This window comes from Zootermopsis nevadensis, unplaced genomic scaffold (genome assembly GCF_977971745.1).
Source record: "Zootermopsis nevadensis isolate Lab colony 2312 unplaced genomic scaffold, Znev_1.0 Znev_ptg000015l, whole genome shotgun sequence".
Classification (NCBI taxonomy): domain Eukaryota; kingdom Metazoa; phylum Arthropoda; class Insecta; order Blattodea; family Termopsidae; genus Zootermopsis; species Zootermopsis nevadensis.
In genome coordinates this window covers 8,595,865-8,623,215 of record NW_028259147.1, presented here as the reverse complement: position 1 = coordinate 8,623,215, position 27,351 = coordinate 8,595,865, and the positions used below count along the sequence as shown (strand labels likewise).

Here is a 27,351-nt window from a genome sequence, read left to right as displayed (position 1 = left end):
AACTAATGCTACATTTCTCTTTTCAATAATTTTGGGCTCTAAAAGCAAACGACGTGACATCATAACATATTTCCGATTATTTATCGACGTGGCGCCACGAGACGACAAAGTTAAGAACCACTGACGCAGTTGATTTAATGAGTTATAACACAGCATTTTACTAAACACGTGAAATATTAGTGTTCGGTGGTAAGGAATTAGCCACTCCACATCTGATCGCTCATTTGATTATACGTAAGCAACCTCCGTGACAACCTACAGGCGAAAGGCAAGGTAGTGAGCAAGTAGTGAGGCAGTTGCAGGGCGCAAGTCACGAATCAATGCCTCAGTGAGTCAGCTCTCCCAGCACTGATCAGCTGTTCACAGAGCGCGCTATTGATCTGCAGACAGCATGGATCCTGTAAGGTAAGTGAGAATCCCGTTCTTCTTGATGCAGTGGTTGGTTGGGAGCCTCGCAGTCTCGCATAGTTTGTATGGTCTTCCGACAATTACGTAAGTGTACTTGCCTGACCTCTAAGACAAAGGTGTTAATTCTTGTTGCACTAAACGAGTGAGATAATCGTTTTTATGTGTTTTGTGCTTTGACGTCGTCACACCATTACTCAAACTACGCGTTTTACACAGTGAAATGACCAGTGCCACAGCTCAGGCTGGTTTTTATACGTATCAGGCTTTTTACATTAACGTGATTGTGCCATTGATCGGGTTATGTGTGCATCAAAGTAATTTTGCCACGGCACCCTGGAAGTGTGAATTTTATATCCAAGTGACTGGTGTTCAAGCGATTCGTTTCCAACATTCATATTTCCGCGCTATAGCTCAGGCTGTGCATTTTTGCAGTGCATTAACGTGGCTGCGTCAGAACTAGCAATAGCTGAGCTACTTCACAATCGCTTTATCGCCTGAGCTGTCATGGGCAGAACAGATTAGAAAAGAATTTTTTACATTCCATAGATCCTTCATAGGGCCAATCCAAGGATGTAGGGGATACCATAAAACAAATACAATACTTGTTTCTACATAGTTATGACAGTAATTTGCTGTCAACTAAAGTATTACCGAAAGAAAATATAACCACTATTGCTTACATATATTTATAATAACTGAAAACTTCTGTTTTGGGTAAATTCTTCTATGACCACAATGAAGGCGCTGCATGATTCGTTCAAGACACGCTTTTTCGAATAACCGGCGTCAAATACATAAAATACGCACTCTCAGTAAAGTAAAGTAAAGTTTGTCCCACTATACGCCATGTAGGCGTTTGGGGGGAGTGGAGGTATAGCTCCTCTCTTCCTTGACCTCGGCACTAGATGGGGGTGAGTGGTCAGCATCACGCCCCGGCCGGCTTTACCCCCGGGAAAGAACCCCGGTACCCATTGTAGAGGAGGCTGGGTGGGCCCCAGAGGCTAGAGGAAAAATTCTCTGCCCCCATCGGGGATCGAACCCCGGTCGTCCAGCCCGTAGCTAGTCACTATACTGACTGAGCTATCCCGGCTCATACGCACTCTCAGTAAATAAGTAAAATTTAATGAAAATTTTGCAGTCTTATTAAAGCCATCATTCAGTATTTAGGAACTTATTTCCGTACGATAATAATGTATTTTATGAACACATGTATAAATGATAAATTCCACATGGGCCTGCTTAGAAATCGAAATTACCTGCATAAGTAGAAGAAGACTACACAAAAACTACATTATAGAAGCCACCTTTTTCGGACTGTGTGATTTATAAGCATTCTTTTCGTCAAAACCTTAAGACATTTCTATGTGATGACACGTAGTACATGAGGTATGAGAGAAATTAAACACACAAGGAAGCATTCCCCTGAAAATGGGGAGTCCTTAATTTATATGAAAATTAACTACTAAAGAACCGAACATAAACAATCAATATGTAAGGGGCGGGGCTGAGGACCGGAGTTTTTGATTGGATCGTCGTCTTTCGCGAAAGATTCCGCTGTTACCACAAATTAAACATGAGACTTTCGTAATACGAATCTAGACTTTTATTGTTTATTCCAGAGGAAATATATGTTTTCCTGTTACACGTTAAACATAAAAATCCATTATTTGACTGATTTTAATTTTATATTTCTACCCCCTTTCCACTATTCCAGGTGCAATCCCATCAAAAACTGTGTTCTTTCTACTATCTCAGTTACCCACATATAATCCCCTTGGTGCATCTTCTACGGTGTGAATTTGCATAGACAGCGGTCTTTTGCGTCATTATTAAGGCGAGAGTAAAGTCCCAGAAGCCTTTCGTCATGAACTTATCTCCCAGAACGGAATGATGCCGCGTTTCAAAACTCTTTTTATTAATGAACGTTGTACATTTATTTTAACGGATGAATGTCATCTGGTTATCTGATTAATGCATTAATGAACAAAATAATTTTCTTTTTTAACAAAATTGATGACCCCTGTTTCATAAATATATACTTTACGACATATTGTGTAACGCTGTGGATACCACGAAATAGATTACTTTCAGCCTCTTCTCAGATTGAATCGATTGTCCACTTGATTATCGCCACGTGACTGCCTCTTTGCCTTCCGTAATCAGACGTCCTTCAGATAATCATAAACTCAATAAGGATGTGTTAAATGAAATATGTAAGTACCGGACGACAGGCTTGTAGCTGCCACGTTTCAAACACGGAAGTGCAGTATTTAAAACAGAGAACGACACATATCAAATCCCCGAGAATCTGAAACGTGTCCCTAAAAAATTATCTTTCCGTTGCAGCCGAGTGTTACTACTCCTGCTACATATTCGGGATCTCCCTGGTTCAAATCTCGGTCCGGAAACCGGCTCTCAGTGATATTTCTTAGTTCCTCCAGGCAAATGCAGGGATAGCAAAAAATAGGCCATGACAGCTTCTTTCCATGTCCTTTCCCATTCATTATTCATTAATCGTCTAGCACTCTTAGCTATACAGTCCGAGATACTGACAAAGTTATTAAATAAACTAAAAATTCACATTGAGTCTGTATACAAACTAAATTTATAACAGATAATATTTCAGGTTTTAACGGCGACGAGTATGAAGATGACTGGCTGTCTTCTGGGATTTTGCGCCTTACGGTGCAGTAGAGAGTGCAAGCCAAATTTACACGCAGGCTAGTTTGATAATAAAATGTTCATTTATGAAGTAATGATCACGACAAGTGATTCGACAGAAACTGGGCTAGAAGTCTTGGTCCTACACGGTTCTTCGCATTGATAGAGTATCTCCGTGTATTGGATCGCTCTCGTGCTTCGCAGTCAGCAGGTCCCAAAGGCCGGCAAACGTGCATCCAATCTAAGAAAGACTTGGGTAATATCTTAAAGTGGTCATGACAACTTTCTCCCACATTCCTAAAATTTATTATTTATAAGCGTCATACAATTATAGGTTATATAACTTCTGCAGTTGCCAAAAGGAACCTGCCCGATCATAAGAGATTCGATTCCAAGTCGCAAGGCTTCTCGGGACAGCGCGTAACCTCGCGTGTCTAAGCCAGACTTTGTACGACCTGCTTAACATCTCGTGACTGCGCGTTAGTTGTACGCCATCCTATGAAAAAATCAGTTCGGCTTGCGTAACACACAGTTACACGAAATTAAACTATCTTCAGTTGAGATAAACCAGCCTTATCTAATGACACATAACTTAAACGTAACTAGAACCCAACGTAACATGATAACGAGGGCAGAGGTGGTCCTCGAAAAGTCTGCGACTTCTAACCCTTGGACACGGCTGATAGCTTGAGAGGATTTTATTAATGACCACTTTTCATGCACACCACAGAGTAGGCTTTTTGCCTACCTTTCCGGTGTCGTAGTTTAGACAAGAAAAATATTACCTCCTACCTTCAGGAGTTTAAACCTCGGCCAGAAGACCCTCTAGCTTAGCTGAGATTTTCCTTGGTTTTCCTGACTCCATCCGGTCAACCACTGGGATTGCACCTTAAATTTGGCCACGACCGCTTCCTCCCATATCCTGTAAGTTCATTGCTCATTAATTATCCTAACATAAGATGCTGCACTGACAGCGTTGCTACATAAATCGTAAATAAATAATAAGATCATCTTACCGTGCTTCGGTTTGAACATTTACGAAACTATTATCACAAGGACGACATAGTAAACCTTGGAAGCTAACTGTCATCATGCTATCGCTTAACGTCGAGTGAAGCCGAAGCCTTCTGGCACTACGTATGTAATCACAGTGCATACATAGATAAGTGGTTTCGTTCTGTGGGGAAGTACTGCATCTGACCACTTCGAAACAATGACTCCTACGTTTGTCGTCTCTTTGCTCGTTCCAGTCTTTCAAAATCACCTCACCACGTTTTACCTCGTAGGTCTAATATGAGATAATTAATGCGAAGTGCTTTTCGGACTTGGCCGTCACCTAGAACTACAGTGGTCGGAACTTGCAGACATAGTGGGAAGGCGTCCAAGACTGGCAAGAAAAATAAAACATTTAAAAAGAAACACGCAGTCTGCCAAAGTCAGACACACCGCCTAAAATTGTAATGAGGTTTCAAAGCAAACAAGAAATTCTAGGAAGAACTTACGACACATTCTTTGCTCGAAATAATTACATTTGCATATTTAGTGGAGCAGAATTTTATTAAGAAATGCTACTACTTGTGTGCATATTCTTTACTAATACAGAAACTAACTACAAATATGTGCCAAATATACGCTCAAAATCTCTCACCGTCGCCATGTTTGTAATTATTGGCATATGTATGAGCTACTGATCCACGCACATTTCGGGTACATAGATCCAATGGGTCATTAATTATTATTACCGTCTACGATAAACATGTATGTGCTGATGTTTAACATACTTCAAATGATTTTAACCTGACAAAAGTTTGATATTTTTAAAATATTTTAAAAAATATAAGGTTGGAAGTGTTCCTCTGGGTTAAAAGACTAATTAGTGATGTCTGAGATGTACCTTGACGTCCAATTAACCCTTGCTGAAGAATAGCGGCCGTAATGAAATGCACAGCAATGCGGTATTGCAGTCAATTATAAGAGAAATAATCACGTTTGATAGTCGACAGTTCCATCAACTTCTGAGTTAAAGTAGCTTGTAAGATTGGTATGTGGACTCTTTATCTTTTTATAAAAGCATTATTTACAATTATGCTTTTTTAATTGTCCTTGATGTGAATTTTGTTCATATGAATACCTTGTGATTTGTAACGAACTGCAAATTATCCCGAAAAAATTGTATAAAATATCGTGATTCGAAAATTTCACGAATTTCTGCAAGTATTGTAAGCGGATATTTTTATTTTCTGCTTGCATTCTGGTACTCCAAAACCTTTTGTAAATCCACCGCATGAGCAGTATCATAAATTTCCTTACAAGGTATTACCTTAAATTAGGCCAAAACTGTTACCTTCCACATCCTTTCCAATTCATTGCTCACTGTCATCCTCTTATCCCTTTCTTACAACTACAATTTTAGAGCCTACGCTCACGAGCCGTTTGGGCCGCAGCGGTTTCTCTACCGCATTGATGGAACGCACTGTCTCAGTAGGAAGCGAGCGCACTTGCGGTAGTTTTACAGCTGCGGTTTTTCTGCCGCAACATGCTTCATTTTCGATGCGGTGCGGTGGCCGCACAGCGGCTGGCAGTGGCAATAGAACACGAAGAACCCTTCCTCTGTGCGCGCACGAGCCGTGAAACTGCCACACGGCGACCACTGTTTGCCCGGCCTTGGTGTAACTAATAGGAGAAAAGCCCGGCACTGTACAGTTCGGTCATATCGGAGTACAGAGACAAAAATTTAAGAGAAACTGTGGATAGAAGTCTGTGAAGCTCTTCTGCCGAACTCGAGCCAACTTGACAAAAAAAAAAGCATCTGAACAATTTCTTTGGATACATAGATCCTCATATAACTTTTGAAAATGGGCTTTCAATAATCTTTGACTTACAAGCGGAGGGAACCAAAATTTATTTCTACGCTTTTCCCTCCCTCTTAGCAAAAAGCGCACACAGCGACAGTCTCAACAAAATCCATACCTCGACTTAGCCTAGAGCACACGCCAACTGCATCCACAAAATCCAGCTCCCAACTGAAAAGAAAACGCAAACAATGCGTTTCTTTCACCGTCCGTAAGTACAGGCAACAATAATATGCGGTTTCGGTAGTTTTACGGCCGCTGCAGAAAAATCGATCTTGCCCGCTAGTCCTTGGGGCCAACAGCACGTGGTGTTCCTAAACGGTCACTAACGGTACTAACCACGCCCAGGTCACTGGCCTGGAGGTTGGATTGGGTTAGGTTAGGTTAGGTTAAGCTAGGTTAACTAAGGTAATGTTAAGTTGCTTAGGTTAGGTTAGATAAGTTTGTCTTTTTTTCGATGGGTTAGATTGTCCTAGAGAATTTGTAGCGTGTTCATCAGGTGGTCGTGCGGATGTCCTGGAGAATTCCTGGAAAAGCCCTGGAGAAATTCTGGATAAGTCGTAGAGTGGACCCACCATTTCCCCAACAGTCAGATATACAATGAATTCTTCTCGGGCCGGCAGCCATGTGAGGTGGTGTATTGGAGAAAGGACTAAAGTTTCGAGAACTTCAATACCCTGAGGACGTCAACGAAGATGGTTCTCAATCGTTTGTCTTTTCTGTATTAAATCACCTTACACGGCTGACAGTCCGAGAAGAATTCATTATACTTAGTAGCCGTGAAAGCTTCAGATCATACATGTCAGACATATTTTACTTATTCTCCCATTTAAACCTGATTTTGTAAAGACATTTTTCTGTTTTTTTTAAATCACCAACGTTAATATAATTTATTACTCTTGTATAAGCAGACAAATGAAATGGCCTGGTAGAAAGCCCAGCCCGTCAGACGCTATGCAGCGTTGTAGCAACTGACAATTAAAATTCGACCCGTCTTAGTATCAACGCGTGAAGAATATAAACATCAAGTTCCCCATTAAGCAATTTTCTCAATCATCCTGCTGCTTCCTACGTATATATGATGTCCAAGTATTCTCAGAACCTCTTTCTTAAACGCAGTTAATGTTCTTACCTTAAAATTAGGAGACCCTTTTTAAACATAATACAACCAACTAACTAGATGGCTTACGGAACCCGAAGGTTCATCATCGAATTAACCAAAGCCCTCCACTGGACCCTGTCCTTGGCCAACAAAATCCAGTCTCCTTGAACTCCTATCTCCCATAGATCCTACTTGAGATTATCCTCCCATCTACGTCTAGGTCTCCCCAGCGGTCTCTTGCCCTCAGGCTTCCCAACCAATACCCGGTGCACACCTCTTGTCCCATCCATGCGCGCTACATGCCCGCCCATCTCATTCTTCTTGATTCTTTCACCCTGACAATGCTGGGGGGAGGAGTACAAATTTAAGTTCATCATGATGCAGTTTTCTCCACGCCCCATCGTCTTCCCTCTTAGGCCCAAATATCCTCCTCAACACCCTATTCTCAAACACCTGCAATCTATGTTCCTCCCTCAGAGTGAGAGACCATGTTTCGCACCCATACAAAACAACAGGCAAAATTATTGTTTTGTACACTTTAATCTTCAGGTTCTTAGAAATCAGACGGGAAGACAAAATATTTTGGCAAGCATTTCTGGAATTTAGTCTCCTCCTAACTTCCTCATAAATATCATTTTGATTTGTTAATGTTGTTCCCAAATATTTGAACTTTGTCACACTTTCAAAGGATTTATTTATTAGCCACCTAAGAAAATTCTGCCCGCCTGTCTGCTGACGTGTACTTAGTTTTTTCCTACTTTACTTCTAGCCCCACCTGTCTACTAGCCTCTAGTTAAACGTCTGCGGTCCTCTTTGTTGTATTTATATCGTCAACCAATAAATTAACATCGTCAGCATATGCCAATAGCTGGTGTGTCCCATTCAATTGCACACCCTCCCGCCTATTTTGGACTTTCCTAATGGCGTATTTTAGCGCAAAATTAAAGAGCAGTGGAGACAAAGCATCTCCTTGTTTCAGACCGTTCTTGATGGAAAATGAGTCAGATAAATATTTACCTATAAGAATTTTGCTACAGGTTTCATTTAAGCACACTTTTATTAAACTCACTAACTTGTTCATACATGATACAACAGGAGGTAAAATTAATAGTTTTATGGTACGTTTACTAATTAGAGTTAAATAGGTATGAGGTACGTTTGACAGTTGTGGTAGAAACGAAGCAATGTTTCTGAAATTGACTGTTTTTCTATATTACAAGGGGCGTCCAATTGACTGCAGACAATTGTGGATCTGGGGTTTAACTGAACAGACTTCGTTAACACTGAACTGATCTCAAGTGTCCTCGAACTATTCGTGCGTCAGAGCAACAATACTTGACGCAAAACCATGTTTGGTGGGGAGAGGTCCATCTCATCGATTAAACTCTCATCTCTGAAATTAAGATAATGCATATCCTAACCGATCTGTATTATATGATAAAGATTTTATGAAGATAAAATGTTCAAAACTTACATCAACAATGTTCCAAATGTAAATCGAATGTTTCGATAAGGAGCATCACATGGTATTTTAACTATCTTAATTTTAAATTTTAAATTGTGATTAGACGGACAAGACTAATTAAATATATATTTTCACAATATGACGCAACTCTATCATCTTACATCAACAAAGCAACATCATAATTTTATTTCCTTTAATTTATTTAACTGTTCTATAAAACTGTAATTATTACTTGCCATGATTAATATGTTAGACTAATCTATTAATTCTTCAATACTCATTAATTTTTTCGGTTATTATGACAGCCTTATACAGTTTTTTTTAGCTCCGCACTGCAAGATTTAGCTTAAAATAACATTTTTTCTGTCTTTGCCTCTTAAAGTTATAAATCCCGAATGCTACTCAAGGGATACCTCGCTTAAGTCATGGGCCCCTGGAGACACATCGGGACTAGAACACTTTGGCCCAATTAATCGGCTGCCCCAATTACGCGAAGTTCCACGTAAAGAGTTAAAGAGGTTTGTTCTTTAAGATTTGTTCCAAATAAACGTCTGCCACGATTAACGGATGGCCCAATTAAAACCGAATCTATTGAACAGATTTCGACAAAACGTGGTACTGAGGCTGTGTATTAAAAGTTTTGGGGTGAATTTAATTATGGTCCGTGGTATCGGTCCAATAGAGCCACTGCTTTGCGTGAAGATAAAATCGAACAAGAATCTCTAAAAACACGAAAAACTGAAATTGATTTCATTCTAAACGTTTTCTATATGATGAATATTAAACGAAATACAAGAATAAATAATTTCTGACTCTGTGCAGCATGACATCTGTAATAGAATTAGCCTTCCAACTACATATTCGATGTCCAACAAATCATTAAAACACGGAGAACCTAAATCACTGCCAGTCGACACTTGCCGTCCTCATGCACAACATGGCTGCTCTGTCGTCCTTCAAGGAATGTTTGGTTGCCTCAGAATTTTTAGGAACAGAAGACAGAACGTCATTTGTCACAAGTTAACTTCACCATAGCAGTTTATATTTGTATAATTTAATATGTTGGCAAATATAATTCACGGATGGTAACACTAGATTTAGGTAAAGTTCGATGAACAGCATACTAATAAATCCAATGTAGCCTACAAGAAGCATAAATACGACTAAAAAAGTTGTTTTCTCCAAAAAGAAAATTCAAAGTTGAAATGGAACTTTTATTTAATTTGTATCGTCACCTATCTACGAAATAGTTATAAATTACCACATCAAACACCAGAACTCCGAAACACACACATACAACCATTCATTACCAAAGCAATGCTTTCACTGAATTCTAAATCAACTTCAATAAATGAAACAGGAAATTCACTTTATATCTTTATCTTAAACTACTTCCTCCAAAGATAGAAGCAAACAAGTCTCTCTCTATTACACACACTTCTTCACATCGATCTATGTCATCTATTGATAAGTCTATCAAGTTAAAACTTCCGTATCCTCTTCTGCCACTGTTTCCATTTTATACAGGTCAATGGTCGAAAAGTTCTCAGTTTTTAGCTCAAAGCAGAAATTGCAGTTCTAGGGCCACTATAACAGGAAAGATAACATGCATTGAATCGTGCTATGTTTATGAGAAATTAACAGAAATAATACATATTTTGCTTTTTTTAAAATCTTGACTACTCGCAACTTGCATTCCCTTATGTGGGAGTTTCTTGGTAATTATATTTACGAATGCAAATGCTGCTGGTTTCGTGAAGGTCGATAAGAAATTGTTAAACACAGAAGAACTGGTAATTGGAAACGTAATACATAAAATATCGTTAAACATTCAAGACTTTACTTCCGCACAGCTACCTAAATGAAGTATGACAAACGAACAACCTTTGTCGAACAGGTTATTATGTGAGCTCTATAGCTTACCGAGAATCATGAGGACCTTCTGTGTTCTCGTGATCTGAACTGTTATCCTACCTTGCGCTAAAGAAACTTGCTATAAAGACGTGTAAATGTGTACACAAATCGATGAATTTCCCTTTCCATATTAATCCTATTCTAATTCTTCTAATTATAAGAGATTTGATGCACTCAAGCCATAAGCTATTTTGCAGATGACTCCGAAGTTCCGTTGTTCGTCTGAGGTCACATGATTATCACTTTCTTCAAAATAAACTTATTTCACCACGTGTTACGGTCCAGTGGTTTCACTCCGTATTCGGGGAAGTACCGGGTTCGATTTTCAGCACGAACGTCTGCTATCCTCCTTAATCCTTTTTGACTCGGTCTTTACGTTCCTCTCCTCCTAATAGCAGTCGAACTGCAACCAGCAAGCCGGAACTGAACTCCTTAGTAAGCACCGTAGCAAAAACTCGGAACATGACTCTGATTTGGAGGATTTGAATGAATGGAAGCTTCGATGTCTGTACTAATTCTTCCATTTTATCATTTTCCTGATGAAAATCTTGTCTCTGCATCGCTCGGGCAAGTCACATCCCAACCGCAAGGTAGAGATTTATGGATTTTTATAACCGGTGAGAGAGTGCTGTTAGCTAAAGCTTTCTACGTCTTCATTGCAACAAAAATAAGACGTTCGATTCCTAATACGTCAATAATGAATGGTTTATCCCGTTGCAGACAAGCGAACGAAGGTAAGCAAGTTCCTGAAAGCAGATAGGACAAGCTGCTTAACATATGAATTGAAAAACCACCGTCTTTGCTTTACTGTCTCATTTGTAACTTTCTTTCCTTATTATACAAGGTAACTTTGGCTTGTGATATATGGTGTGCTCGTCCATATGTCAGTCCCCCGCAATTACGTTCTATTCAACATAATTTCGTAAAATTTGAGGGTTTTACGGCGGTGAGTCTGAAGATTCCTGTCTTCTGGGTTGTTGCGCCGTGTAGTCTGGTAGATGTTACTGACGTTTTAGAGGTTCTTGCTGCCTCCTTTATCTCCTCAAGAAAACAACAATCTTCAATAGATTTTTACGAAACTCCGAGTAAACATGATGCATCTGCTGGCCACCTCACTTTCATTTTCTCCGTTCCCTCTCATGACGACTTTTCATCGTACATAATTAGAGTGTTATAAAAATGTACACGAATCGCACAAAGGAGATCTGCGGTCCGCGGTTTGATAAATCCTGATCTACACCAAAGAGAAACAGATTGATGGAGCAGTGACGCATGTGATCTCATCGAACGTGGTTGTCTTAGTTTTAGTCTTCTCTTTAAATCCATGGGGCAGACGCCTTGTTGAGAACCAAGCAAACAGTCTCTCAGCTATTCACGAAATTCCCCGCCTTTTTTTGAAGCAAAAGGTTCATTACCGTGTTCACAAAAGTTAGCTACTGAACCGTATCCTGAATCAGATCCATCTATTCCACATCTTCCTACTTTTCTTGATCCATTTCAATATAATCCTACTATCTACGCCTAGGTCTTCCAAGTCGCCTCTTCCCTTCACGTTTTCTGAACAATTTTGTACGTTTTCTCATCTCTCCTTCGTCTCCATTTCATCCTCATCGACTTCATTATTCTAATAGAATTTGGCGAAGAGTATAAATTATGAAGCTCCGCATTGTATGATTTGAGGTTTTCACAGCGGTGAGTATGAAGATTTCTGTTTTCTGGGTTGTTTCGCCGTGTAGTCTGGTCGATGTTAACCAACGTTTCAGAGGTCATACTGAATCGCCCTGATGATGGAGGCAGTATGACCTCTGAAACGTTGGTTAACATCTATCGGACTACACAGCCCAACAACCCAGAAGACAGAAATCTTCAAGCTCCGCATTCTTTTCCAGAGGTAACTATGGAGACACAGCTGATTGTGTTTAGTTTAAGCCTTATAATTACTGACATAGACCGTCTCTCTCTTTCTTTCTCTCTCTCTCTCTACGCAGATAGAAAAAATTAAAGGAAATTAATGGTCATAGATTCCTTCCCAGTGACTGCTGTTTAGCCCTCGTCCTTTCTTGGCTAATTTTGGGGTCAATATCTTTGAACAGAAGTAGGTCATTACCTTCCCATTTATTTCCTGTGTCTTTCACTTTCTAACAGGAAGTCTGTCGTCCACAAGATGGCACTGATGTCGCTTCGTTTCGCGTGTTCTTCTTGTTTTATAAAATATGCAGACACATGCCGCCAAAACCATTTGGATTTCGAAAATGGATCAGCAATCTTTAATCTGACTACGAAGAAGATACTGAACTATGATTTGTATGTATTCGACACTTCTTAATAATGGTAAAATTCAATTGTTTCTTTTTCTTATTTGGTATACATCGCCATGAAGGTCATTCCGTTGTTTTTGCGTTCAGCTGTCAAGTCTCACGGACATGTTTGAACCTCCTATAGGTATAGGTCTACATTATGATAAACAAAAAGTGAAATTACGTATCTGTACTAGTGAGGATCCTGCTGTTATGAGAGTAGCCCTGAAATGCGATACCGTCGCGTCATTTAACATAGCCCTTGAAGCTTTTAACTGGTGTTTGTGTATTAACCAGTAATGTCATCCGATCATGCCATCGGTCGCCTTTAAACGATGTTGTTAAGGGTATCTATGTGGCGCCGAGACGTCCACAATAACTTGTGTGTAATCAAAATTCATTCAAGCGTACAGCAGATTATCTGTCGCATCTCATTAAACTGACGTTAAAATTAATAACATGACATCAAATAATTATTTGAAAGAAAATGTCCACAGCAAGTTACACCGTTATTATATTTGCAGTTCACACGGTTTTCTCCCAGTCCCATACGCGCTACCTGGTGTTGCAGAGTTATTTACTTTCAGTTAGAGACGTCGTGATTTGCGTTTGAATGTGTATGCGTGAAGAGAACGCTATCATCTTCCGTCAGTGTTACTACCAATTGGCAATTCAAATTCTCCCTTCGTCAATTCCTTTACAAAGAATAAGGATCGTTTAAAATAGTTTTTCGTGTGACGTTAAGGTAAAGACTGCAAAGCTCTTCAAGCCGACTGACAACGGACAAGGCGGCTGAGATTCGATTCTAGGCAAGGATATTTATGTACATTCATCACGCCCTAGCAGGCTCTGGGGAACATTATTCACAAGCAGTTGGTACTGGGGGCTCTTTCCTCGCGGCGAAATCAGATTCAGCTGGGATCTGATCGCTCACATTCATCTTGTGCCGAGCTTAAGAATGAGTGGAGATTTATCTCTGGTCTACTGTACCTCTTCATGGAGTGATACTTCCACGTCGGGGCAATTTTACACTAAACTCCATTGATTTCCATTGCCGTGTTCACAAAAGCAAGTCCCTTGACTTTTCCTGGAACAGACCATCCCAGCCCATGGCTCCAAAAGCTCTTTAGGCCTATTTAGATTCCTTTTAATATTATTCTTTATCATACGTTACGAAACCAAATTGATTTCATCCCTCGAGTTCCCGACTATTGGTTTTACTCGGTACTTCCAAGTAAATTCGGGGATAGCAGTGTTAATTAGGCTACGACTGCTTCCTTATGGATCCTTTCCAATTCATTAGTCATAAATTATCCTATCATTGTAAGACTTGAGGTTCTCACAGCGGTGAGTATGAAGATTTCCGTCTTCTGGGTTGTTGCGCTGTGTAGTCTGGTCGATGTTAACCAACGTTTCAGAGGTCATACTGCCTCCGTCATCAGGGCGATGACGGAGACAGTATGACCACTGAAATGTTGGTTAATATCGACCAGACTACACAGCGCAACAACCCAGAAGACGGAAATCTTTATCCTATCATTCGTTTCCACATAATTCGAACTATTTACAGAGTTGTTAAATATACCACACACATGAATAAACTGTTTTAGGGGAGAGTTCAATGGCTGGCTTTTGTGAACATGGTAGGATTTTACTCGATTAGCTGAGTTACTGTGAGCATTTCAAGGAAGACTGCAACATGGGATTGGTACAGAACCCAGGACATATACACAATTTAAAATTGCGTTTTTCCCTTGGAAGATGGCCATGTAGTATACAGAAAGGGCACATTTTCTGATCTGAGAACAGAGAATTTCATGGAGCCATGCACGTGTTCAACCAGACGTGACGTTGGTTTCCCCTTTCCTCTGGCCATGAAACAGCGAGAACGTGACGTAACAGACACAGAAGAAAGCCAGCCGGTAACAAGAGAACAGCTGCAGCTTGAAACTGCGAGTGCAAAGCACAGAGTCAAGGTCAGCAGGATGACCTGCACTAATTCAGTGTTTCTCATCCTGTGTGTCGCGACTTGAGTCTGCAATACCACGTTCGCTTCTCCTCCTTGGGTCTCAAACCTTGAGCCATGATCGCCTAGATCGGTAATGAGATAAAAATGTATAAAAATTCCAGATGAATGATCTGTGCCTGCCATTCTGTACTGCCACATGCAACTACTCCAGTGACCGCGAGAGGTATGAACTTTTCTTCGCTGACCAATTTAAATTCAAGAATCGAAATCAAATCGAGATTAAAACCACCATTAAAACTGAGTGGTTAATTTTTCGTACCGGTACGTCAGTATTTGGAGACTTACTAAAATGATTACTATAAATATTAAAGAGCTTTAGACTTTGAAGAATCTTCTTCAAGTCTCTCTTCAAACGCGTTTTCTACGATTTTGCGGCGCTCAATGATAGCAAGGGTCACACATTCTAGATACAAATCCGTGTCAACACATCCGATCAATATTACAGATATTGCGCCGCAGATGGTCATAAATTCTGCTGTTGACAGAGCTAATAAGGCGTAAAGGTAATTGCACTGCAGAGAAGCAACATCAGTTTGTTCCATGTGATTAGTTACATACACACACTCCGAATAAAAGTTAATAAACTTTAATGAGATATACATTTTATTTTATGCATTAATTTTATCTATTGTAGAGTTTTCTTTTTCTTTTTACAAACCTGGCTTTATGTGAGTGTCATTTAAAGTAGGCCTATAGGTTATAGTGAAATGATACAGACAAAAATTAAATCTGCCCTATAACTTTAGTATAGACTCCTAAGATCACATTGAAATTAAATTTATATGAATAGTTGGAAGATGGAACCCAGCTGGACAAGAGAATACATATCCCGATGTTACCTTCATTTAATACACGTCGTGCAAAGTGGACCTAACATCATATTTTCAAAGAGTGAATTGTGCTCGTCATTCTCAGATGTCTCATCTTTAACGACGATCCTTGCACTATATACGTACAAAAGAGTGGAATGGCAGGGTGGCCGTGAATATGGTTTATCTTAGTACAGTATCTCAGTATCTGGTGAAAGTGAAGGAAACTATGAGACCTTTAAACTGATACATATTCTTGGTCACTTACCTTCGTCATCGTCCCCTGCCTACAAACACAACGTCAAGGAAGTTGGCCTCATTTCCGTCATCAGGTAAAAGTATAAGATCTAACCTCTTAGGACTGTAGGAAGTAGCTAATCTCGATTTCCGGATTAGCTTGTTTCTCTGCACTCAACATATTACATTTTATACTTTTACCTGATGACGAATGCAGAGTCAGTTTCCGAAACGTTTTATATCTGAGGGGACCCCCCCCCCCCCCCCCGGCTAAGAAAAGCTATACAAAGGATAATGTAATACACCTTCGTCTCAAAACCTCGGACCAATCTTACGAAAACTTTAGTCAGGTTATCAAGACCCCCAAAGCCGTGACTTTCTGAATACGATGCAGGAGTCCACATGTTTCTTGGGTTTGCGTTTGATGTTTCAAACAGAGTTTGTTCATCGCGAGGCTGAACTCGTCAGAGCGGGTACAATCGTTCGGTACTGGACGGCAAGCAACTGGGATTTCGATCGCCCCATGGCGCTCAGTCTCACAATAAACGAAGATCCTGTATTTGATCTCTTTCTGTTTCAGTTTACAGGAGGAAACTAAGCCGTGGCTTGAGTCGACAGGAAATCATGACATACAACTAGCGAAACCGAAGACGTATGAAGTTGTGTCAAGTCGCATTTCCGTCGTTTACAAACCAACCACTCAGGAAACACCACCCGTTCTACCTCAGGTGATTAATAGCGTATTTTTTTTATAAAACAAGAGTATAAAATTTTACTCCACTTCATGAACCAGGTCTCCAAACGCGCTCTTTGTGATTGGTTAATCTGAATATTTTTATTGCACATTTAGATTTGTTCCTTCAGTGCTAATGAACAGTACAGAAACCACACTGCCTAGTCATAAATTCTGTTCTTTATGAGTCTACTAAACATCAGTCATTGCATTTCACAGAGACGTGGGTCTACATCACATCATCAAAATGCCAGGTTTTTGCTGTTCAGGTTTCAGACTTCTCAAACAGAGAGCAGAGTACATTAGTTTTTTGTCGTCCTTTGACCTGATGATAGAAGTAGAACCAACTTCCGATTAACAAAGTCTAAAAGACCTATGTATCACAGCATCGTCATAAACCTTCAAACTTCAGTTCAAAGCACATTTATCCGGTCTGTTCTGAACTGCGTCTTCCCAATGCAGTGCAGCTACAAGTACAGCACAGTTCGTAGACATCTGTTATGCACTTCCTGCATGAAATTAAAAACACTGGGACATAGTATCTGTCCGTCTGTGCGGCTAATGATAAGCATGTTTCACGTCTAAAAATACTCAGCGAACTGAGATTAAAATGTATGTGCTGTAAGTTGACTGGTTAATTTAATCCTGTCTATATCAGTCCAATACACGCTCAGGTTCACACGTAGCTCAAGTTAAAATTGATTAATTACCTTACAAACACTCGTCCAATTGACACATAATATACAACTGAACGTAGCACTCAAATGGTTAGCAATCAGCCTTAGTATTCGGGAGATGTTGGGTTTAAATCTCGGCTCAGAACTACTGACACCGTCGTTAAATAAATGAAACATGTAAGATATTTATTGTTATTGGAAACGACTTTCGGCAGGGTTAGCATTAATTTGCATGCAGTGTCACATCTGTTGATTAGGTCAGTCAACAACACACTTTTATCTGGAATAAAGTAGCTTCAATGCCAGGTACGTAAGCAGAATACCAAAGAACGCATGTGAAAACTAAGTACTGCAATCATCGCTGAGATTCTTCTTAATATAACCTTACGTCTCCTGTTTCGTCTTCCAACAACATTCCAATAATTTCTCAGGTAGCTGATATTTTCAAAAACAACGAAATTAAAATTTTGCAAACTTTAATTTCAGATTTTTGCAGCAATTTCTGCAGGGTCTTTCCACGTCGTAGTAGGATTCTCCCTCGCATATTCCGCCATCTTAATCCCACAACTAGAAGCGCCCGATAGTGACCTTGAAATCGACAAAGAAAATACACCATGGTTAGGTGAGTAGTCCTACACATTCTTTCAAGAATGGCTTATTGCAACAGTATTTAGTATTTGCATGAATTCCACGTTGATTTGCTGTGGTCAGTGAACGGGTTAAGGAACATACGGCTTCTTTCATTCAGTTTCCAAAATCACAGCACAAACTTCAGCTTCAAACATTATCTGTAGTTTAACAATTTTTTATATTTCTTGTCCTTGCCGTAAAAATTTAAAGTATAGAAAAGTTTAATTAATTTTAAACCCGTCTTCCATCATACAAAATTAAAATCTTTCATTTACAAAATTGTTGCAGAAGTCTCAAAATATCATGGTTTTCTTCAGTATCTCGAGCCAAATTCCGGACAGTACATTAAATTAGGCCACGATCGCTTCCTTCCATATCCTATCCAATTCATCCTATTATTCGACGCCAAAAAGTCTGAGGTACTAACTGCTCCGTTAAATAAACTACAAATAAATAAAGAAACTTTGCGTTAAAATTGTTGCAGCCAGCGTGCTGGTGTTGGTGGTTCCAGTCGGAGCCATATTGGCTGGTTTCATCATGGAGTATGCGGGCCGATTAAACACGATCAAGATAGCGGCAGTGCCTTGCCTCATCGGATGGTGCCTCATTGCCATAGGAAGCAACTTTACCACAGTTCTCTGCGGCAGACTTCTGACAGGAGTCGCGGCAGGTAACAACACATAGGTTATATGATCTGAAGCCTTCACGGCGATTAAGTGTAATGAATTTTTCTTGGGCTACTGAAGTTCAGTACCCTGGGGACGAGGACGAAGATTATAAGCCCGAGAAGCATTCATTAAACAAACAGGATAAACTGCCAGGAATTATGCGCCAAGTCATTGTACAACTTTGTTTCTGTTATGTCCATAATTTTCAGCCACTGAACTGTCTCGCATTGCGTAGCACAGATAAGATAATACAGTTGTAAAATTTCAGGTTCTCACGGTGATGAGCATGACAATGGCTGTCTTTTGGATTGCAGCGGCATGTAGTCTGATAGTTTACCTATGTTTCAGAGGTGCTTCTCACCTCCATCATCAGGGCGATAGTCCTAAACTCAGGAGACGGTCATCTTCAAGACAGTAGCCTACAGTTACTACAACACGTCTAACCCGACACGTTTACATACATGGGGTATAGGGTACTGAAACCGAACCTACGTTGACAGTTACAAAAATGGGCGATGGCATGTGAAACAATTTAAGTTGCCTGAAATTTCCCGTCGGTGTATGACGGTAATTAAATAAATGGCTGACTTTTGTGAGTGAGACTTTTGCGGGGAGGGGTAATCTAACATTAAACACACAATTTGGAGGCTGAAAGGGAAAATAATAACGATAGATGTATAAATACAACGCTAACGTCGATAAGCGGGCCGCTAGTTGATAAATAAACTGGCCTCGCTCTTCCCCAACCTGTTCTCTACCACAGCCCTCAACCTTCAACCTATGGTGTGGGAAGTTTGTTGGTTTCCACCACAGCAAGCGGAGACAGAAGTCTTGCTTGTTAACATGTGGGAAAACAAATCGATACCGACCAATTAGGCTAATTAGTTTGGAAAGCTTAAGCGAATAAAGGTGATAATTCGACAAACATCACTCATCATGAAAAATGCTATTTTAAAGCTGACAGACCAACTAAATGTTCTGATTGGATGACATATGGGGCTAAATATGCATATAAATTGTTAAATGGATATTTTTGGAAGGGTGGAGTCTTCATAACTAAGGAAGACTGGAAACATCCCAGAATTTGCCGGAAGAGACTGAGGGAAGACATAAAAAATCACAGTCCATAAAACCGGTCTGTGGGCCGAGATTTGAACCCAGGTTCTCCCGAATACGAAGCTGGAGTGCTGATAAATTTGCTCCGATGTTCAATAGGTTTGCGTCAAAAGCGAAGTTTGCTTAAATATTATTGAATCCTTTGGTTAAAAAGACTAACCAAGAGAATCGGGCTGTGAATTGAGCGGTCTATCAGCTGACTAATATTTCATTCGTTAGCTCGTTGGCTGTTTAATTAGTATGACAATTTGTTGAACGATCATCCACATAACTGGATGGGTAGATGATTATCTCGTTACTTTGTTAGTAAGTTAGTTATTTGGGTCTATGACGTTTGTGTTATTCATTTCTCAATGCCTTCGAGTAGCGGCAACTTCTCTGACGTTGTTGTAACGCGTATAGTATAACTCAATGTTTGCGGGCGTTCACTTTTGTTGCTTCCTCATGGTCTATGCGAGTCCTCCCATGCAAACAGAAAACCAGTCAGTCTGAAGAGCTAGAGATCCCTGCCTGGTGCTTGTTCTTGTGACGTGGAAGTTCTAACGATGCTTTATGTTTCCCAACAGGAATGGGAACGAGTCCAGCTATTGTGTACATCACTGAAGTGGCGAAGCCGGAACTACGAGGCGCGCTTATTGCTACCTGCCCTACACTTGCGTCTTTTGGTAAGGTCATGATGTTCTGACTGAATGACTGACGAAATTACAATGGGCCCAACTGAGGCTGCCGTTTCAAAATACAGAGTATCGCCGCACTCGTAGTAAAACAAAAACAGCATCGTGTAGCATTTTTTTAACTTAGTTTTCGTGGTCAAAAAATTCTTAAAGAGCAACCTTATGCTCATCATAGTGTTAAAAAGTGCCCTTAGATCTTACCCAGAAATCAATTAAATTTAGTCCACAAATTACATCATATTTCTTCTAACTCAATTTTAATATTATCCTCTCATCTAGGCCTAAAATATCCCGAATAAGAGACCAGGTTTCACAACAATATGAGACAACAGTTAAATTAATATTTGGTTCTTTCCAAATACAAGACGGAAATATTTACGACTCCCGACTTAATTGTAGCGAGTATTAATATTTCCCGAATTTAATATGATCTAATTTCATCCTATATCAGTTTTATGTGTTATCATTCTTCTCAAGTATTTTAAATCCGCCATATTTTCAAAGGATTAATTATTTACCCTTATGTTATTATTCTATTGTGTATTCTGAGTTTTCTCAACATCTAAGTAGAACTTGAGATTCTTATGGCGGCGTGTCTGAAGATGGCTGTCTTCAGGGTTGTAGCGCCGCGTAGTCTGGTATAAGTTTCAGAGTTCCTTGTTGCGTCCATGATCAGGGCGACAAGTAAGTCATCATGGTAAACTTCTATCAAACTACACGGCGCTACAACCCAGAAGACAGCCACCCGTCTCAACATCTGTTTATAATATAAACTTACATCTTCTTTGTTCTTCGTGGCACTACTGGGCACTGATTCCGTCTTTAATCAGGTATGATGCTAAGTTACCTCAAGGGAGCGTACCTCACGTGGCGGACTGCGGCTTGGACAAGTGTCATATACGTGCTGATTCCATTGTTACTCATAACAATCTGGATACCAGAGAGTCCTGTGTGGCTTGTGGCACGAGGGAGAGTCGACGAGGCCGAAAATTCTCTGAAGTGGCTCGCTGGAGAGAAGGTGAGGACCTCTTTCAGGCCAGCAGAGGTGAAGAGATCGCGGGATAGAGAACCTGGCGAAAAATATTGTACGCATAACAACGCGTTATTGTAGTTCACAGTTCTTTTACATCCGTATCCATGAGCGCTTCTTTCCTGCTACATAACACTTTACACAATTTATACTTGCACCAAAAGACATATAGTCAATAATGGGTTCGAACAGTACACCTTAAACTCTGACACGTTGGTCCAAATTAGCAGGAGTCCCAATCGGCTTTCTTATATAGAGCGTAACAATAAATATGTGGTAGGGAAGGCGTTCTAGGAACCTCAGGTCTAATACTGTGGCCAAAATATATATTATTGTATACTCCTTTTCTTGTGATTGCAATATTTTCTATACATAATAAAATAGAAAGTAAAACTGATAAGGAGCCGCACTTATTAATACCTGAACATGGATATTTCTGCTGGCCGTATTTTGCTAATCCTGTTGCACGTTCGCATGGTGATCACTGTACAATGTATTCCAGAGTTCGTTGCCTGAACAACAGCTGGCTGCATTGGTCAAGTCGCAAGACATGAAGGCACTGGTGACGTCTGGCTTCATGGGACGACTCGCAGGATTCGGGCGTCCTTCGGGATACAAGCCTCTCTTAGTGCTAACTGGACTCTTCTTTTTCCAACAATTCTCCGGCGTCTACACAACCCTCTTCTACTCCGTCGAACTCTTTAAGGTACTTGACGTGATGGATAAAATTTCTAACAGGCTTTGAGTGCTCTATACTGTGGTTTAGAGTCCCACACAGAACGCTCAGGCTAGGATACAACCCCTCCTCGACTGTCTGCGAAGGATTATTCAGCGGATTCTCAGATCCTCGTAGGAAGAGTCCACCTAGGTTCCTAGACGTAAACGAAGACACGAGGATAATAACGAAAACCACCTTAAAATAATTAGCAATGGACATGAGAAGAGAAGTGGGTGGCTAAGTACGAGAATCAATGGCGGGATATTATGCTGACGGTGGTGATTTTGAGTCTGTTAATTAGATTTCCCCAGGTTCTGAATAACTTAACAGTTATTTCAAGGAATGCTCTGTACCATGGAATCATTTGATTGATTCTTAATTTAGCTAACGGTACTTTCTACAGTTGAATGTATTATACAGTGTTAAATGGCAGATTGACTGCGATCAGTTTAGGACTCAGGCAGTCGCATTGAGATCTGCAATGTGTGTGTAAAGCATCTTTCAGTTTGGTGCGCGACCCTACAGGAATTCCAAACAAAAACCAATTTACAGTTCTACGTACACAGTGTGATAATTGTAGGGCAGCAAGTACGACGATGGCTTTCTTCTGGGATGTAGGGCCGTGTAGTCTACCGACGTTTCAGACGTACTTGCTGCCTCCAGCGTTGGTAACCTTCTACCAGACTACACGGAGCTACAACCCAAAAGGTCGCAATCTTTGAACGTATAATCTTGCTAGCCTTGATGCATTTGAAGTAAGACGGGAGTCTCAAACCTTCCCGAACTTCCTGCTGCACCTTAACCCTTGTTCTGTGAGTAGGACGTCGGCAGTAGCATGGACCCCAGCATGGCTACGATTCTCGTCGGTCTCATGCGCCTCATCATGAGTTTCTTCAACACGGCTCTTCTGCGGCGCTTCGGTCGCCGGCCCCTCTGCATGATCAGTGCCTGCGGAATGGCCGTGTGTTTGATCGTGTCGGGGTGGACCACGTGGTACATTCTTGATGGTAGGTAACCACAGACTCTGAACTGACTGACTGACTGACCGACTGACTCTTTCACTAAGGCACTGGAAAATTATGTCTGACCAACCGACAAAGACACTGACTCCACACGTGGGTAACTAACTCATTTGGCCTAGCAGCTAAACAACCAACTCAATGTCTAATACACTGACACAGCTAAGTAAGTAAATAAGTAGCAATCTCATTTTCGATGTCCGTGACTGAACAAGTAACTAAGTACGTAACTCAATGACTGCTTAGCTAGGCCGCTTGCCTAATTAAGTAGCCAACTCAATAATTACCTGACTAACACAATGACTGGTTAACTGCTAGTTACTTATAAACTGGGTAGCCTACGGACTGATTAACTGATTGGCCAGAAACTAATTAAGCGTCTCTCTCGTAGGAGAACCCGAATTTTGAAAACCGCCATTACAGAATTCTGCCACGGGTCACGATCCTTCATTACTTCAAGCAAGTACTACCTACGCCACTAACAAAATTAGGTGTCATAATGGACTGATATTAACAGTTAAATCTGCATCAAAACGTTGAGTGTCGACGTCCACATTTAACCGAAATCTGTTCAGTAGTTTTCCAGATATCTTAACTAAACTGACGATGACTATTAGGTTTATCTGGCATGGGCAAGGGACAATGGCGAAGTACAGTTAATACGATAATGTGCTTTCAAGCTCCATATAAGCGGGTAATTTCTTAACTATTAGCTTTTCTCAAGAACTCTGAAGTTAAGGTTCAGACGTGCAGACGTCCAGAGTTGTCATCTGTTCTTCATATGCATGTAACAGGAAACCTAGTTAATCGAAGGCAGGAAGTCGTCTGTTTACACACAGCTTCCTCTTCCACTCAGGTGGCGATGGGATTAGCTGGCTCCCTGTTGTCTGCGTCCTGTTGTATGTCTGCTCCAGCATGATCGGACTCCTCAGCATCCCCTGGACCATGACGGCCGAGCTCTTCCCAACGGAAATCCGTGGCTTAGCACACGGAGTTACCATCTCCATTGCACACATCCTGATGTTCGTCTCCATCCAGTGCTACCGCGACGTCAGAGATCTGCTTGGAGGCGCCCACGCCTTGCAGTGGTTTTTTGCAGCCGTGGCCCTCGGAGGAGTTGTCTTCATTTATGTATTTCTACCGGAAACACACGGCAAAACACTGGCAGAGATTGAAGAGTACTTCAAAGAAAATACGATTTATATCCGCAGAAAGAAGCCTGTTCAGCGGACAGAGAATGGAGCGCCGTCTGGTGAAATGGTGATGATCACTTCAAAAGCCTAAAGTATAACCTCAGGAAAACATCTCATTTTCTGAGTTACATTAAAATGGCCGAACCTTCTCAGTGTTTGAATGGTCAGTGTCACACTTTAAATTATATGTTTTTTTTTAAAAAAAAAATCAGAGTATCTCGGGAGTGAGTCGTCAGATTTCGGGATATTTTAACTCAAATGGTTTTCAACAAAAAATGTTTCTTAAATACATGCCCCATTCACAACGGCCGCAGAGTTATGGATATTCAAAGTTACATAGTAAGGGGGGTAATTAGTTGAAACATTTATTGTAAAAGCTGCTGTTAAATTTATACATAGTAAAAGTTGAAGGTCGTAATTTGTTGCATTGTAAGTACACTACATATTCCCTGTCCGGCAATCGTCACCATCGACATTCAAGAGCAGCTATTCAGTACACATAAATGAAGTGAACGGGTGCATATTTATTTAAAATATACATTATTTGCAGTGCTCTTCGAAAGTAGCGCACGACAAGTATTCGTGTCTCACTTGCCTGAATAAGTCACTAACGCTACAAACTGTTCATGCCACCACTTCCGATATGACAATCTTCTTACCACCAACATTTTGTCAATGTGCAGGCTTAATTTTGAATATTCATAACTGCGTTGCCTAACGGTAAAAAATGGGACACGTGTTAGAACACGACACACTGTTCAATATCGGTGGGATCTGCCCATTTCTTTCGCATAAATTTTGATCATAAACTTACACCGCCAATCTTAAACTGAGTATGCAAGTTTATCTGACACCTGAGCGCTGTAATGGGTTCCACTCACTTCTCGCAAGTTTGTGGAACTGTGTCGCTGATAGAGTTAACAAACACCGAGAAGGGAACGAATTTCTAGCTTCGTCTTCTGCCTAAGTTAAAGTGAGGAGACTGTTTGATGTGAAAAATGTCCCTTACTATCTTAAATGTTCTCTCATTCATTATTGCTTTCATAGACTGCGGGTATTACGGCAGATATTTGTTGTACAGGAGCTGGCATATGTATGTGTTTGTACAACTTACCAGTATTGGAAGCCGTTCATAAGTATTGTTATATTAAGAGTTACTAGCCGTTACTTAAGGACTATAGTATAAGAATGCGTTTAGATTTTATAATACTCTTCCCAGTCATTCTTCACACAATCAGGACTGAGATTTTGCTACAAAACGAAAAAATCATTAACAAGCAATGACGTAACTTTGGAAACTCGCTACTTTAAAAACTATTAGGCTAATGCGTGAACAACCAAAATTATTAATATGAATAAACTGCAAAACACATATAAACCGCAAATCGTACTTACTATATTTTGGTTGTTATTCTATCATTATTTTGACTTACAGGTATTTATTGCGCACGAGCTAATTCAAAGTTCAAGAAGATTGCATTATAGTGCTCAAATGCGAATTGCGAGCTGTACTGTACTGGACTGGGTCCACCGACAATTTATTTTTATTATTATTTTTTTTATTTTGTGTATTATATCTTCGGATTCATTAGCAGGGAGTAATTTATCAATAATTGTTTTCTGATTTAAGGCACTGTTCTTAGATTTATCTGTGGACTGACATGACAAGTACCTATAATCCAAACAAATAGTAAACTAATGGAACTCGGGCTATGCGTTATGAGACAAAGCCAGCGGTATTTAATTCTGACCACCGCGAGTTCAACTAGAAGCTTTACGCTGTTCTCTGATAGGACAGGCATCTCAGCGGTTTTATTTGCAGTCGGGTTAGTCTTTAGTGTGGTTCTGCGCACTTTTCGCCTTTGTTTACATTAATATGAAATATAAATTATATTTAATGTATATAAAATTGTATCTCTCGAAATAGAACAATATATTTATTTTTCATAAATTATTTCAAAATGAATATGAAGTGGTTACGTTTATAATTTGTTCAGAATCAAGTAGTTTTGTCTTGTTTTTGGAAATAAATCATTTAAAAGTCTGAAGTAAAAGTGGTCGCAGAAAACGTAAAATGTTTTTTTCTATGAATCTCACTTGATATTGAATTGTTTTGTGAGGAAAGGAAAACGAAAAAATGAGAGCAAAAATTCAGAGAAAAGTAGAGCAATGCATGACCAGGTTTGACTATGATCTAATTCAAGTGTTATTAGGGTTATAACATGTCTCACTGCCCAAAATACTAATGATAAATTCTGATACACATTCTTTTAAATACAGAATAAGAATTAAACAATTACAGCAGTCCTCTAAAATATGCATCTAACTAATTTGTTTAAACTTACGTAAAATAATAAGCTTTAGACACTGAATTCTTTCACTGTTGCAAAACATATCTGTTACTGATTAACGCGGCTACGACAGCTTAAATATACAAGCTTCGTCACCACCATGACAGCGGCTTCAGACACAACCATTATAATTTTTTTAATGAGGTATATAATCCTGTGCTTACATCGCCTGAAGAAAAGATATATTCAGATCTTTGCAGACATAAAAGTTACTGCTTGAGAGCCATTTTTAAAGAAATGAACAGGTTTCATTGTACAGATTTCTTTTAAATGTTCACTTTAAAACTATAAATTTAATGCAAGATAAGATCGTGGCCTTTGAATGAGAAAGTGAGTGATGAAACTCAATCTCAAAATGGAAATTGTAAGCCAGGGAAAATACCAGAATTAATATAGTATTACCCATGTTGAAGCCCAAATTTTCTCTAGATTTGTGTAATAAATTAGAGAAAACAATTTTATAATCATATTTTTGAAATCGACATCTGTTAAGACACGGTACTTATTTTCGATACTTAAGAAAATGTTGCAGTTGTCTATTTATATGTACGTAATTTACAATGCGACATATATTTGTGTACAAAATATGTCGTGCCTTATTTACTTTAAGAGCACGGTTAGAACGTAACAAAGCTAAAGGACACGTTTAAACAAACTCAACATAAAATTAACAAATTTCACGTTTATGTGGAGTGATCTGTGATTGTGTGATACATGTTTGTAATAATGTAAACTGTGATGACTAATAAACAATGCTGGTGTTCCCTA

At 39.8% G+C, this 27,351-nt stretch overlaps 2 protein-coding genes across 5 annotated transcripts in view; one reads left to right on the top strand and one right to left on the bottom strand.

Annotated features, from left to right (window-relative positions):
- Zyx (lipoma-preferred partner zyxin) overlaps nucleotides 1-27,351 on the bottom strand; it is a 110,866-nt gene that overhangs the window by 23,878 nt on the left and 59,637 nt on the right. The window contains exons 1-2 of one of the 3 annotated variants that reach the window (XM_087349194.1): nucleotides 4,086-4,178; nucleotides 3,862-3,991 (exon numbers count right to left, since the gene is read on the bottom strand). The exons of 1 other annotated variant lie outside the window; for it this stretch is intronic. The gene's annotated coding sequence lies outside the window, so the exon portion shown is untranslated. Of the gene's footprint in view, nucleotides 1-3,861; nucleotides 3,992-4,085; nucleotides 4,179-27,351 lie in introns of those variants that run through there. One more of the 3 variants, XM_087349192.1, reaches the window with a different exon arrangement.
- Nucleotides 139-27,351, top strand: LOC110833275 (trehalose transporter 1-like protein). 2 transcript variants are annotated; one of them, XM_022071119.2, is made up of 9 exons: nucleotides 139-405; nucleotides 16,355-16,502; nucleotides 17,671-17,806; nucleotides 18,299-18,484; nucleotides 20,165-20,263; nucleotides 21,103-21,290; nucleotides 21,805-22,008; nucleotides 22,841-23,027; nucleotides 23,896-27,351. In XM_022071119.2, exons 1-9 carry the CDS (start codon nucleotides 392-394, stop codon nucleotides 24,321-24,323), a joined length of 1,590 nt encoding a protein of 529 aa, XP_021926811.1. In that variant the 5' UTR covers nucleotides 139-391; the 3' UTR covers nucleotides 24,324-27,351. The 2 variants fall into 2 exon arrangements, with proteins under 2 accessions (XP_021926811.1, XP_021926810.1); XM_022071118.1 differs by lacking the exon at nucleotides 139-405 and adding an exon at nucleotides 424-492.

Excerpts from the sequence above, each read along its gene's own strand:
- LOC110833275 (XM_022071118.1), top strand. The coding sequence starts at position 431 with ATGCAGTGGTTGGTTGGGAGCCTCGCAGTCTCGCATAGTTTGTATGGT. Across the intron at positions 493-16,354 it reads TATGGTCTTCCGACAATTAC|TTTACAGGAGGAAACTAAGC; the intron begins GTAAGTGTACTT and ends TTTCTGTTTCAG. Across the intron at positions 18,485-20,164 it reads TCTGACAGGAGTCGCGGCAG|GAATGGGAACGAGTCCAGCT; the intron begins GTAACAACACAT and ends GTTTCCCAACAG.